Genomic DNA, 15,325 nt, shown 5'->3' on the forward strand with positions numbered 1-15,325 from the left:
CCTTCCCACCTTGGGAAGGGTGGCAGCGTGTGTGTGTGTGTGTGTGTGTGTGTGAGTGTAAGGGAGGGCCGCTTCATCTAAAAGCAAAGCCACCGCCCACGATAAGACCAGCAGAGACACGCTCTCCGGCGTGTGACTGCACTACTAAGAAGCTGCGGGGAGAGACCCATGATGCATCACACCGGGGAGCTGAAAGAAAACTCATATTTTCTCTGTAGATTACGGGGCATGATGATCAAGATCATCCTGACATAAACCCGCCTGCGTCTCGGCCAGCTTTTCCTCTTCCAGGCACAGCGGGCCGGGATCCCTCATCAGGGCAGTTGGCAGGAGTCCGTCGACCTCCTGGAGGGTCTCTCCTCAGCACCAGCATCACGCTCAGCGTCCAGCAGGGGGCAGCAGCGCCGCGACGCTCAGCGCCACCAGGGGAACCAGTTGACTCGTCTGGCCGTGTGTGTGTGTGTGTGTGTGTGTGTGTCATCAGTGGAGATGAAAGACTTTCCTTCCTTCCTTCCTTCCTTCTTTACTTCCTTCCATCGCTTCCTTCCTCCATCCCTCCCTCCCTCTCTCCTTCCATCCCTCTCTCCTTCCTTCTTTCTTTCCTTCCAAAGTTCCTTCAATCGCTTTCTTCCTTTCCTATCCTTTTCTTCTCCTTCCTTACTTCCTTCAATACTTCCTTCCTCCCTCCCCCCTTCCGTCCATCCCTCCTTCCTTCCTTCCTTACTTCTATTGTTTCTTTCCCTCCTTCCATACTTCCTGCCTTTCCTTCCCTTTCCTTCTTTCCTTCCTTCAATTGCTTCCTTCCTTCCTTCCTCCCTCCCTCCCTCCTTCCTTCTTTCTTTCCTTCCATACTTCCTTCCATCGTTTTTCATTCCTTTCTTTCTTCCTTCCTCCCTTTCCTTACTTCCTCCCTCCCCCTTCCTCCCTCCCTCCTTCCATCCCTCTCTCCTTCCTTCTTTCTTTCCTTCCAAAGTTCCTTCAATCGCTTTCTTCCTTTCCTATCCTTTTCTTCTCCTTCCTTACTTCCTTCCTTTCCTTACTTCCTTCAATACTTCCTTCCTCCCTCCCCCCTTCCGTCCGTCCCTCCTTCCTTCCTTCTTTTGTTTCTTTCCCTCCTTCCATACTTCCTGCCTTTCCTTCCCTTTCCTTCATTCTTTCCTTCCTTCTTTCCTTCCTTCAATTGCTTCCTTCAATTGCTTCCTTCCTTCCTTCCTTCCTCCCTCCCTCCCTCCTATTTGGCCATGTGTGTGTGTGTGTGTCACCGGTGGAGATGACAGACCGGGGATCTGATCTCCGTGGCGTGAGGGCGCCTCTAGAGGAGGTCACCGCAGCCTCGATGGAGGCGGTGGAGGAAGTGACGGGTGATTCAGGGCGGAGGAGAAATGAAAATCGGGTGGAGAGTCCCGCCGAGGCAAGAACCCGGAGACGATGGAAAGCGGTTTCGGTGCCTGCAGCGACACACGTGTCATGGCGGCCGCCATGCGGGACAGAATGTGAGAAACATGGCGGCAAAAGAGGAGCGACCGCCTCCAATGGAGGCTTCACCCAAACCCTCCAAGGCTTAAACCACAAGTCATCATGGGGCTCGAGCTCGTCCTTTGGGGTGAGCGTTACTCAGTATTTTGACTTGAAGGGGCAGATGTACTGAACTACGTGTGTGTGTGTGTTTGTGTGTGTGTGTGTGTGTTTGTGTGTGTGTGTTTACTCCTTCAGGTTTGTTCGGGCAGGTGAGAGCGATGCTTTTCAAAACCTGCCACTAGATAACTGGAGCAAAATAAATAAATAAATAATATGCCTCAAACCTATTGCAGGAGAGCTTCTGTGGGATTTATTTGGGGCAACATACCCCCCCCCCCCACACACACACACACACACACACACACTCACACACACACACAAACACACAGGGGGAAATGAAAAAGTCGGAAGTTGCCAAAGAGGCGAGGTTCATTTCATTTTGTGGGGTTGAGTCCACATCAATAAAACATGAGCATACTTTACTTTTGGCTCTCGGAGCGGGTTCAACTCTGACTTACGGAAACCTCGTCAACAGAGGATGGGAGAAAAATAATGGCAGTCGGGGGGGGGACGGACGACGACGACGACGACACACCATTGATGAGGATGAGAGGTGAAAATCCAGTTCCATCACTTATTGTTTACAAGTTTGGAGCCATAATCTTGGTTTCTTCTTCTTTTTTTATTTTGCAGGAAAGGGCATTAAGCCCTTCACTGCTGACGGGAGAACTTGAAGGCATCCCATAGGGGTCCTTATGGGTCCTAATGGGGCCTTATGGGTCCGTATGGGTCCTAATGGGGCCTTATGGGTCCTTATGGGTCCTTATGTGTCCTTATGTGTCCTTATGGGGCCTTATGGGGCCTTATTCAGTTTATTTTCAGTTTATTTGTATAGCCCAATTTCACAAATTACAAATTTGTCTCAGAGTGCTTTACAATCTGTACACATAGACATCCCTGCCCCAAAACCTCACATCGGACCAGGAAAAACTCCCAAATAACCCTTCAGGGGGAAAAAAAGGGAAGAAACCTGCAGGAGAGCAACAGAGGAGGATCCCTCTCCAGGATGGACAGGTGCAATAGATGTAATGTGTACAGAAGGACAGATTTAGAGTTAAAATACATTCAATGAATGTGACAGAGTGTATGAATAGTTCATAGTAGGCATATTCCGCGATGGAGACCTCCACGATCCATCAGGCAGATGGCGGTGGGGAGGAGGAGTCTCAACAGTGGGCGGAGTCTCAACAGGACAGTGGCGTAGTCAGGAACAGGAATTCCACGACCCAAACCTCGATGATCCATCAGGCAGATAGGATCTATGTCGTCTCATAGGGTCCGATGACCCCATGAGACGTGAAGTCAAAAGGACTCCGGGGAGAAAGCAGAGTTAGTAAGTCTACACAGAAGCCCGCTGTGCACCAACCACTTCACGTTTCGAACCAGTTTTCCCTGCTCAGCGACACACCCGCTGAGGAACACACCCTGGTTATCGGGAGCTCTATAGTCAGGAACGTGAAAATAGCGAAGCCACGGACCAGAGTCGTGCCTCCCGGGGGCCAGAGCGGGCGACGTGGAGTCTTGTTTGAAGCTGCTGGCTAAGGATAAGCGGAGATACAGTCAGATTGTAATACACGCCGGTGGTAATGACGCCGAGCCGCTCGGAACTCACTAAAATTAATGTGGAATCGGTGTGCTTATGCCAAGACGTTGTCGGACACCGTAATTTTCTCTGGCCCTCTCCCAAATTTGCAGACAGACGAATTGTATAGCGAATGTCGTCTTTCAACCGCTGGCTGTCGAGGTGGTGCCCAGCGAATAATGTGGGCTAAAGACAACTGGAAGACTTTCTGGGGAAAACCTGATCTGATGAGGAGGCGGCATTCATCCCACGTTGGACGGAGCGTCTCATTTCTGCGAATATGACCAAGTTGATCACCGGACTTAATCTATGACAACCCAGGGTTCAGATCAGGAACCGGGAGCAGAGTTGTAGTTTAACACCTTCTCTGCTCTTCCATTCGAGCAGTTACCCACCCTTGACTTTAGAGTAGAGACTGTGTCTGTCCCACGCCACTTCAATTAAATAAATCAAAAGTAAGCAGAAGAGGAGTCGACAATAACCTTATACAAGTTAACACAATTATTTCAGCAGTGCAACAAAATAGGTCTATTAAATGTGGTCTCCTAAATATTCGATCTCTGTCATCTAAAGCTGTGTTACTGAATGATTTAATATCAGATAATCACATTGATTTATGTTGCCTAACTGAAACCTGGCTGAGCCATGAAGAATATGTCTGCCTGAATGAATCGACTCCTCCAAGTCATATTAATACTCACATTCCTCGAGGCACCGGTCGAGGAGGTGGAGTAGCAGCCATCTTTGAATCGAGCCTATTAATTAATCCTCAACCAAAATTACACTACACCTCATTTGAAAGCCTTGTTCTTAGTCTTTCACATCCAACCTGGAAAACACTACAGCCAATTCGATTTGTGATTCTGTACCGCCACCAGGTCCATATTCAGAGTTTATATCTGAATTCTCAGAATTTATATCAAGTTTGGTTCTTAAAACCGATAAAGTTATTATTGTTGGAGATTTTAATATCCATGTGGATGTTGATAATGATTGCCTTAGTGCTGCATTCATCTCCTTGTTGGACTCGATTGGCTTCTGTCAGAGAGTACAGAAACCCACTCACAGCTTTGGCCACACGCTTGATCTTGTTCTTACTTATGGCGTTGACATTGAGCATTTGAACGTCTTCCCACAGAATCCTCTTCTGTCAGACCACAACCTCATAACTTTTGAATTTATACTACCGGAGTGTACTCCGTTAGTCAAAAGTTTCTACACTAGATGTCTAACTGATAGTGCTGTAGCTAAATTTAAAGAAGCGATTCCTTCTGTATTTGATTCGATACCACGTCTCAATATAACAGAGGACTCCTGGTCTAACTTTAGTCCGTCCCAGATTGATCATCTTGTTGACAGTGCCATAGGCTCTCTGAGAATGACACTGGACTCGATAGCCCTCTGAAGAAGAAGACAGTGAGGAAGAGGAGGTTTGCTCCTGGTATAACCCTCAGACCCGCAAACTGAAGCACACGTCACGAAAGCTTGAACGCATATGGCGTTCAACTAATCTCGAAGAATCCCGCTTAGTTTGGCGAGATAGTCTTAAAACATATAAGAAGGCCCTCCGTAATGCCAGAGCAGCCTATTACTCATCAATAATAGAAAAATAAGCACAACCCCAGGTTTCTCTTCAGCACTGTAGCCAGGCTGACAGAGAGTCACAGCTCTGTGGAGCCGAGCATTCCTATAAACCTTAGTGGTAATGACTTTATGAACTTCTTTAATGAAAAGATTTTAACTATTAAGGACAAGATTAATAATCTCTTGCCCATAACCAGTGCCAATCTGTTCTCAAGTGGAATGGCCTTGGAAACCGCTGTATGCCCTGGTGTATATTTGGAGGATTTTCTCCTATCAACCGTGACCAATTATTTTCAACGGTTTCTACTTCAACACGCCTACCTGTCTCTTGGACCCCATCCCGACGAGGCTGCTTAAAGACGTTTTGCCTTTAATTGGCGGCTCTCTATTAGATATTATCAATGTGTCTCTGCTAACAGGCCACGTACCACACTCCTTCAAGGTGGCTGTTATTAAACCTCTCCTGAAGAAGCCCACTCTGGATCCAGAGGTATTGGCTAACTACAGACCGATCTCTAACCTCCCCTCCTCTCCAAGATCCTTGAGAAAGTGGTCGCAAATCAGTTGTGCGACTTTCTACATCATAATAGTTTATTTGAGAAATTTCAATCAGGATTTAGAAAACACCACAGCACCGAGACGGCACTGGTGAAAATTACAAATGACCTCTTAATGGCAGCAGATAAAGGACTCCTCTCTGTCCTGGTCTTGTTAGACCTTAGTGCTGCATTCGACACCATTGACCATGACATCCTGTTACAGAGACTGGAGCAGTCGATTGGCATTTCAGGCACGGCACTAATTTGGTTTAAATCCTATTTATCAGATCGATCTCAGTTTGTATTTGTAAACGATGACGCCCCGATAACCACCAACGTTAATCACGGAGTTCCACAAGGTTCTGTGCTTGGACCAATTTTATTTACCTTATACATGCTTCCTTTGGGCAATATTATCAGGAAACACTCCATAAACTTTCATTGTTATGCAGATGATACTCAACTATATTTATCGATAAAACCAGAGGAGAGCAACCAACTCTGTAAAATTCAAGCATGTCTTAAAGACATAAAACATGGATGACCTGCAACTTCTTGATGTTAAACTCAGACAAAACCGAAGTAATTTTAATCGGCCCTGAGCACCTCAGAGATCAATTATCTGGTGATGTGGATTCTGTAGACGGCATTGCCCTGGCATCCAACACCACTGTAAAGAATCTTGGCGTTATCTTTGATCGGGACTTGTCCTTTAACTCCCACGTAAAGCAAATCTCAAGGACTGCATTCTTTCATCTACGTAATATTTCAAAAATCAGGCACATCTTGTCTCAAAAGATGCAGAAAAATTGGTTCACGCGTTCGTTACTTGAGACTGGATTACTGCAACTCCTTATTAGCAGGCTGCTCTAATAAATCTCTTAGGTCCCTCCAGTTGATCCAGAATGCTGCAGCTCGTGTTCTCACTAAAACTAAGAAAAGAGATCACATCACTCCTGCACTAGCTGCTCTGCACTGGCTCCCAGTAAAATCAAGAATCACTTTTAAAATTCTTCTCTTAACCTACAAAGCCTTGATTGGTGATGCTCCATCATATCTTAAGGAGCTTGTCGTACCATATTGCCCCACTAGAGCGCTACGCTCACTAAATGCGGGACTACTTGTAGTTCCTAGAGTCTTAAAAAGTAGAATGGGAGCCAGAGGCTTTACTTATCAAGCTCCTCTTTTATGGAACCAGCTTCCAATTTCAGTCCGGGAGGCAGACAGAGTCACCTCGTTTAAGAGTAGACTTAAGACCTTCCTCTTTGACAGAGCTTATAGTTAGGGCTGAATCAGGTTTGCCCTGGTCCAGCCCCTTGATATGCTGCTATAGACTTTTAGCAGCCGGCGGACGTTTTAGGATGCACTGAGTACCTATCTCCTCTTTTCTCTCCTTAAGGATGAATTTTCATCTCTCAATCACACGTTACTAACTCTGCTTTCTCCCTGGAAGTCCTTTTGACTTTACGTCTCATGGGGTCATCGGACCCTATGAGACGGCATAGATCCTATCTGCCTGATGGATCGTCTGGGTCGTGGAATTCCTGCTCATGACTACGCCACTGTCCTGTTGAGACTCCGCCCACTCCTCCTCCCCACCGCCATCTGCCTGATGGATCGTGGAGGTCTCCATCGTGGAATATGCCTACTATGAACTATTCATACACTCTGTCATATTCATTGAATGTATTTTAACTCTAAATCTGTCCTTCTGTACACATTACATCTATTGCATCTGTCCATCCTAGGAGAGGGATCCTCCTCTGTTGCTCTCCTCCAGGTTTCTTCCCTTTTTTTCCCCCTGAAGGGTTATTTGGGAGTTTTTCCTGGTCCGATGTGAGGTTTTGGGGCAGGGATGTCTATGTGTACAGATTGTAAAGCACTCCGAGACAAATTTGTAATTTGTGAAATTGGGCTATACAAATAAACTGAATTGAATTGAATTGAATTGATTGAGAGATGAAAATTCATCCTTAAGGAGAGAAAAAAAAGAGGAGATAGGTACTCAGTGCATCCTAAAACGTCCCCCGGCAGCTATAAGCCTATAGCAGCATATCAAGGGGCTGGACCAGGTGAACCTGATTCAGCCCTAACTATAAGCTCTGTCAAAGAGGAAGGTCTTCAGTCTACTCTTAAACGAGGTGACTGTGTCTGCCTCCCGGACTGAAGGTGGAAGCTGGTTCCATAAAAGAGGAGCTTGATAACTAAAGGCTCTGGCTCCCATTCTACTTTTTAAGACTCGAGGAACTACAAGTAGTCCCGCATTTAGTGAGCGTAGCTCTCTAGTGGGGCAATATGGTACTACAAGCTCCTTAAGATATGATGGTGCATCACCAATCAAGGCTTTGTAGGTTAAGAGAAGAATTTTAAAAGTGATTCTTGATTTTACTGGGAGCCAGTGGAGAGCAGCTAGTGCAGGAGTGATGTGATCTCTTTTCTTAGTTTTAGTGAGAACACGAGCTGCAGCATTCTGGATCAACTGGAGGGACCTAAGAGATTTATTAGAGCAGCCTGATAATAAGGAGTTGCAGTAATCCAGTCTATGGGGCCTTATGGGTCCTTTTGGGGCCTTATGGGGCCTTATGGGGCCTTATGGGTCCTTATGGGGCCTTATGGGGCCTTATGTGTCCTTATGGGGCCTTATGGGTCCTTATGTGTCCTTTTGGGGCCTTATGGGTCCTTATGGGTCCTCATGTGTCCTTTTGGGGCCTTATGGGGCCTTATGGGTCCTTATGTGTCCTTTTGGGGCCTTATGGGGCCTTATGTGTCCTTATGGGGCCTTATGGGGCCTTTCGGTGCACGCAAAAAAGAAACCCCAATTCCGTGTGCTGAGACTTGAGGGGATCGAACAACGCTCGCCGGCGGCCGCCAATTATTCATAATTTGCATTACGGTGCATCAACATCGTCATCCAAGGAGAAAAGTGCAATAACACTTAATGGCGTAGAGGATTTAGGGGGGGGGGGGGAGGGGGGGGTCATGAAATAGGAGGCACACAGCCAAAATCCTCACGGGGACAACACGACGGAGATTCGATGGCGGTTGGAAAAACAACAGATAATGGAAACATATTTCAACCGCCATAAATCTTCCTTCTCGAGCGGCGGCGTTAAGCCGACTTACTTTGGAGACCGCGTGCGTGATAACCTCCCCCCCCCCCTCTTTCCCCCCCTCTGTGGCCTCTGAATGTCATCGCGCTCCGATCCTCTTGTCCGAGTGTTTTCCGCGACACTTAAAAATTGATCGCTTCCCCAACGAACACCTGTGTCTGCCGCGGATTTCCCATTCCAGCGGAATTACTCGCCGTGGCATGAGAAAAAGGGGTTATTCGGACTTTGAGGGACTTGTGTATCACAAATTGCATGCGGGAGAGGGGGGGGGGGGTGGAAGGGGGGATTTCTCCGTTCTCTCTTCTCCAAAAAAATATCTCAGAATCCGCTGTTGCCGTCTGGCGCGGTTATTTCAATTAAAGTCGCGATAACGGCCCAGCGAGTGATTAAGTGGGTGATTAGTCATTATCAAACCACGCACGGCGCCATCGCATTAACATCGGGGTGTGGGGGGGGGGGTGACAACGGGAACGCCGCCAGGGCAGGTTTCGACAAATAAGGGGACGGGAGAGATCCATTACGCCCACGGAGGCCGGGCGCAGAGAATAAGGTGACGGAGAGAGAGAGAGAGAGAGAGATCCACCAAGTCTTCGTCTTTGACATTTGTTGAACAGTTAAACAACAATTGTGTTAAACAGGTAAAGTTGCTCTTTGAAAGATCACAGGTCCGATCCCAGTTCATAACAAACATCACAACTCTCAGCAAACGTCCGTCACGTTTCCTCGTATTGATTGGCAGGTGGGCGGGTCCACCAGAACCCCGTGATGTGATTGGTTGTTGCGTTGGGTGGGTTCTAGGACGCTTGAGCACTTCTGGTCATCGTCCCAATGATCGTTTACTGGTCTGGAGTCAGCTGAGACGCAGACACACATGGTTTTACTAGATCTTTTGCACTTCAAAATAAACATTCGTTTGTGTTCTTAAAATTAAATAATAAAAAGAAAACACAAAGAATGATAAGCGAGTGGTTATCAATTAGTTATATATTATATATATAGGATTCACCAAACTCTTACATGGGGAACAGTGCTCCATATGATTTTTTTATTTAGCTTCCCACTAATTGCTTTATTGTGCTCAAAACAACAACAGTGCACCGGCCGCACTGAATTCAATGGAAATCTAATTATTTCCACCTCGTTATTTTATCCATAAAAACCAAAGTTTCAGTGGGAGTTGAATTTTAAGGTCCTTTTTTCCGTGACCCTTCGTCACGTGAGCCACCACTAATTAGCGAGTGTTTCAGGACAGAATAACACGTAAATAGACCACGCGCAGAGCGCCTCATGAGCTCTGGGGCTGAACGTCCTGACACAAACAACGAGTTGTTGTTGTGACGGCTTCTCCCTCAAAGACTTTGGTTGTTTCCGGTAATTTGACATGTGAGGGAGAGAGAGAGCCGGGGAACAAGAGGAGGAGGTAATTAGCTGATATGGTTGTGGGAGACGAAGACGAATGGCTTGTGCACTCCTTTCTGCCTCATGTGTTGCATTAGAGACGCCAAGTGGCGTAGAATGCAATTGCCTATTTCGTTCTTGGATTTGTCCCTCCTCTCTTACCGTAGCTAGTTCCTGTTTCACGATTCTACTGAAAGCACATTCTGCAGCTACGTTTCTCTTCACTGCTTGATAACCTTTCAAGTGCTAAGTCTGTGAATGTCTGTATGAATGTAACATGTCACTATCTGCTGTCTGTGTAATTACTGTGACAGTATAATATTGTGCCGTAGCAATATATGCTAATTGTGATTAGCTAGATGCTAATAGCAATTAGTGGTCATGGTGGTCATTTCTGGCATGATGGCGTTGTGCTAATCATAGTTTTGTGTTTAGTTATATGTGTGTGGACAGTTTGTAAGGTTCATATAAAAAATCCTGAATTCAACTTTGGATTTCCGGGTTTATGTCTCTGCTGTTAGCTATCTGCTAAGCTAACTTAAAGAAGCAAGAGCAGAATAGGTGGAGTACGCCTCGTGTATAGCTCACTGAATGGGTTAACCCATCTTGAACCGAAGGGGGGGGGGGGGTATATCCGTTTTTCATGGTTGTAGCCTGCTATCTTGAAGTGTCACACAGAATAAAAAGTATTCCTATGTATTTTCTGAATGTATGCAGCTATGTGGTGATGAATGCTTTTTCTTCTTCTTCTTCTTTATTTTTTACCTTTTCTCGTCCCGGTACCATTCGAACTCCGGCGTGGGCACGGCCGTGGCTTCACACTGCAGCGTCCCCATGCGGCCCACCGGGGTCTCTGAGCTCTGGGTTTTCTTTATTGTTGGAGGGTCTGCAAAGTCAAGTTGGAGTAGAAGTTACATCCGTAAAAAAAAATATACTAAGCAAAATCAAAGTCCTGTTTTCTTTTTAAAAACATGTATGCCCAGATCTCCTTTTCCGAGAAGGTGAAAGTCACGTCTGAATACTGACATTGATATATTCTTTATTGTTTATAATATCTAGCTTTTTGAATCTCACTCATTGAAGCCCACAAAGCCACAGACATCGTTGCAATTTAATTCGACATTTTTGTCCTTCACGTTTCGGAGAACCAACGTGAGATACATAATTCGTGACTTAGGGAGATAATCAGTGCTCAAACTTTGTATGCACTTTTTCACTTTTAGATATTACGCTTTATATAACATTCGTCACACGGATAACAATTTCTCCTAAACCTCGCAGCGGCCATCAATACGTCGGATTATTGGTCCGTTTTTTTCCATTTTTCCGATTACACACCAAGAAATGGTTTCATAAAGCAATCTCCATCATTTCAATCGGGCCACTCGGACTCGGCTAAAGTACACATTGGGCAACCGGCCACGCGCCATTTGTTCATCTCAAAGAGAATGATGTAACTCCTCGAGAGGGAAGTGGGTTTTGTGATGTCTCGGAAAAATGTTCATCAATCCGACAGACGCATTACACTCGACAGCTCCAACAAGGCCCCCCCCCCCCCCCCCCGAGGAGATGTAATTAGGGGATCTTTCTCTGAGAGCATCTTTTAATGACGGCGGTACTTGAGAGTCACCATGGAGACGACGGGGTTGCAATCGAAGCGAGAGATATCTCTCTCTCTACCTGGATTGGCCTCGAGAAGACTGAAGGGTGCTCCAAAAACTTTCGAGATTCAGTCCCCGCACCGCACTATATCCTGCACGCCTCCGCTCTCCAGTCTCGCCATCTTGATCGCTTTTTTTTCCATCGCCCCCTCATCGTCGGGGGTTACCGTTAATATTAACGTGAATCGCCGAACATTATGAACGTCACTCACAGCTGACGACCACGTTGACGTATTTGACGTCCGGCGTGGCGACGTCGTTGCTGGCCTTGCATTCGTAGCGGCCCGCCTGGTTCCGCATTATGCCGATGATGTCCAGGTATTCCTCTCCGTCCAGCGGCTCCGCTGCAGGAGGGACGGAGGCGGCGGGGGATGGAGGGAGGCGAGAGGGGGAGGAGCCAAGAGAGAGAGAGAGACAAAAAGGAGGAGGAGGGAAGAAGACAACGTTAATGTTTCTGTCTAATTTGAACAGTGGCGGGCCGTAAGGGCCAGCAAGGCCTTCTCTGCTGGCCTAAACATCATCAGAATATAATTTTTTTTAAATAAATGTTCCCACAAATATGTATTCAATGATTCCCCAGAGTAAGAGTTACACTCTTCATTTCATAGCCTTCCTCTTGGTTGCGCTGCTGCCAGCCCCAGGTTGAGATTTGGAGGGCTGGTCTTTGTGTTAGATCTTTTATCCAATCATATTCAGCCATCGTGTGTTGCCAGGGGGCTAAAATCTGCCCTTAGGCCTTCAGAATCAACATTGCGGGCGCTGGTAGGTTCAAGTGAATGGGAATGACAATGTTGTGTCAACCAATCAGCTTTAGAGTTGGCTCCTCTAGGCCTTCTAGAAGGCCCGGAACCGGCACAGGAGCCAGCTAGCAGGCGTCGTGCTGCACGTCTTTTGATTGGATTACCAATATTGAGAGGCGGGGTCTATGGGCACTGGGCAGGTATATGCAAAACCTCAGAACTAGGAAACTGAATTTGATAAAGGAATTAATTCGCGGACTACAAAGCTGTTTTTTCAACCCACAATGGCGGAAGGAGGAGAATATGTCGATTTGGTCGAGCATATACTTTTAACGCCTTTCTCAAGACGAACTTTTGCTACTGGACAGACTCGGCTTTCAGCATTAGCCTCCATGTCGATAGAAAAGGACTTATTGGTGGAACTAAAATGCACAGATAGACTGTACAACAGAGTCATTGAAGTCTTCTTGAGGAAAGAAAGAAGGATGGATTTTGTGTTCAAATAATCAGTCTTTGGTGAGTAGGCATACAATGCATTCTATTTTTTATTAAATATGTATGTTTGGCACAAAATAAAATGGCAAATAGCCTATGTTGCAAATTATTTGTTACCTTTCTTTTATTTTCAGTGAATAGTTATGTGTCTTTATCATCACGGTGAATCTGCTTTGGGTGCGACAATGCCCTGTTTAGTGAACAAACTAGTGCAAGTTACTTTTTTTTCTTCTTTTTCTCCGTCCCGATGCGCATTCTGCAGCGCGCGAGACGGAGAGCCGAGAGAAATGACATGCTGTTGTGTAGATACGATCAACATCAGACGGCTGTTTAGTTTAATAAATGAACAAAGACGTGCTATAGAGAAAATGACGGGGGCGGGCCAATTTTTTTTAATGTCATGCGATCTACCAATACTACGCCGTGATCGACGTATTGAGCAGCCCTGGTCTAGAGCCATGGCATCATAATGATAGTCATAAGAGGTGGATTAATTCGGGTGGGACTGTGTAGGACCTCACTGAAGGCCCAGGCCCCAGGCCCACGGCCCGCCACTGCGTTTGAACTCTTCGTATGGAACATTTGAATGAATGTCAGAGAAACTTTACGCACTTTGAACATAGTCCCATTGAGTTTGGTTGTCTTCCCAGTCTTTGGATGTTTATTGTTCCTTCAGATATGTGTTTATACTTATGGAAGCCCTATTTCCTCCCAGTAAAATAAAAAAATTAAATGGATATTTAGCTGTGATAATAAAAATATCCCCATAGAAAGTCGAAATGAGAGAGTGCGCTGTGTTTTTATGATTTGTTTTGTTTCTTCCCATTATCTTCCATAACATACAGCGCAGATAACAAGAAAGAAAAGACGAGGCAAACATTTTTATATCTATATATATATATATAAACAAAGCAAGAGATATATATTTTTTTCATTTTTAATATCATAGAAAAATATTCTTTTTTTTCTTCTTTTCTTCTGGAAATGGGCTAACATATATATATAGTATAGTATATATATATAATATGTATATATACTATATATGTATATATATATATACTATATATATGTATATATATAAATATTATATATATATATTACAACTGCTATAGAAAAACAAAATTTAATTTGAACCTTTTCTTCTACATTTTTAGGATTTACTCAAAAACCTTCAGGAACACACTTTACACAAAACGCTGCACATTCATCGACAAAAAAGGAACATTCAACATTCCTGAATGCCACGCTTCATGGATCACACTCCGGCATCAGGTGTGTGTATTTATAGGCGCCAGTACGCTGAATATGAAGCAGTTGATACATAACCTGAAAGCACGAGAGCAGAAGCGTTTACAGTTTCTGAATAGAGTCCGCCGAGACCGGCTTTTGATTCAGGGCTAAATAAACACGGCGGCAATTTGAACTAAAGCATTCACCCGCAGACTCATATCGCACAGCGGAGTTAATTCAAAATTCACAGTCGGGTCATGTTGGGAAACGCAGACTGAATGACTTCCATCGACTCTTGCACCGGAGGCGCATTTAATATTCAACAACTTGTTAAAGCTGACTTTTATTAGTTGTACTTTTCTCCTTCTGACACCTTCAATTAACGGGGGAGTTAGTCAGAGAAAACATCTTAACCACACGGAGGCTCTCACACAGATATATCTGAGTAATTGTTTAATGGCTAATTAGACACGGCTAATTGTCTTATTACAGATCTGTTGGCAGGTCGGGAGGACGCAATGGCACATTGTTTAATGTGCTGCCATATTGATTTTGCACTTTTAACACCTCTACAAAATAGCAATTGGTTTGAAGACCCCCCCCGGGAGCATTATTTACAAATTTTATGACCAACGCTTTTATTTTGCCGGTTAACGACGCGTGTGAGAACACACAATACGAAGATGTACAGCTTGTTTTCTTTTTAACTTGAATATCCATAAAAAAAAGAACAAATGATGAGAAATTGGGAACTTAATAATGAGGAATCATCTGCTGTGAGCCAACGGAGCAGATCTCGGTGGATGGATATTTCTCAAAAAAGGAGACAATTATGGCTCGAATGAGGGGAGGGAGTCTCCCGAGACTTAGCAAACGTAATAACTACAATTAAATTACATTATATTACATGTCATTTAGCAGACGCTTTTATCCAAAGCGACTTACAATAAGTGAATTCAACCAAGAGGACAAACTCAGAACAACAAGAATTAAGAAAGTAACATTTATTCAAGAAAGTCAATGAACAAAAGTACTATAAGTAATACCATAAGGAATACCATGAGTAATACCATGAGTAACACCATGAGTAATAGCCTACCATGAGGAATACCATGAGTAATACCATGAGTAACACCATGAGTAATACTATAAGTAATACCATAAGTAATATCATGAGTAATACCATGAGTAAATTATATGGAGTAAATTATATGGTGGGTTCATGCTCACATTACGCGCGATGGAGGCTGCGTGAAGTCGAACCGGCAACTTTTGACGACTCACAAAAAAAGGAGATAAAATAGCCAAAACAATAAACGCCACAACGCACAAATATCCATATCTGCGCTGTCTCTTTAAAAGTGAAGCGCTGTCTCTTTAGGAGTGGAACGCTGTCTCTTTAAGAGTG

The 15,325-nt window shown here is 44.9% G+C and overlaps 1 protein-coding gene across 3 annotated transcripts in view; it reads right to left on the reverse strand.

The window, feature by feature from the left end:
* The window catches only part of lsamp (limbic system associated membrane protein), a 579,644-nt gene that overhangs the window by 7,753 nt on the left and 556,566 nt on the right, over positions 1-15,325 (reverse strand). For all 3 annotated transcript variants that reach the window (XM_056442006.1, XM_056442005.1, XM_056442004.1), the window contains 2 exons: positions 11,665-11,796; positions 10,557-10,677 (listed from right to left, as the gene is read on the reverse strand). In XM_056442006.1, coding sequence (XP_056297981.1) covers positions 10,557-10,677; positions 11,665-11,796 — 253 coding nt within the window. The remainder of the gene's footprint in view (positions 1-10,556; positions 10,678-11,664; positions 11,797-15,325) is intronic.

Source organism: Pseudoliparis swirei, chromosome 20 (genome assembly GCF_029220125.1).
Source record: "Pseudoliparis swirei isolate HS2019 ecotype Mariana Trench chromosome 20, NWPU_hadal_v1, whole genome shotgun sequence".
Lineage (NCBI taxonomy): Eukaryota > Metazoa > Chordata > Actinopteri > Perciformes > Liparidae > Pseudoliparis > Pseudoliparis swirei.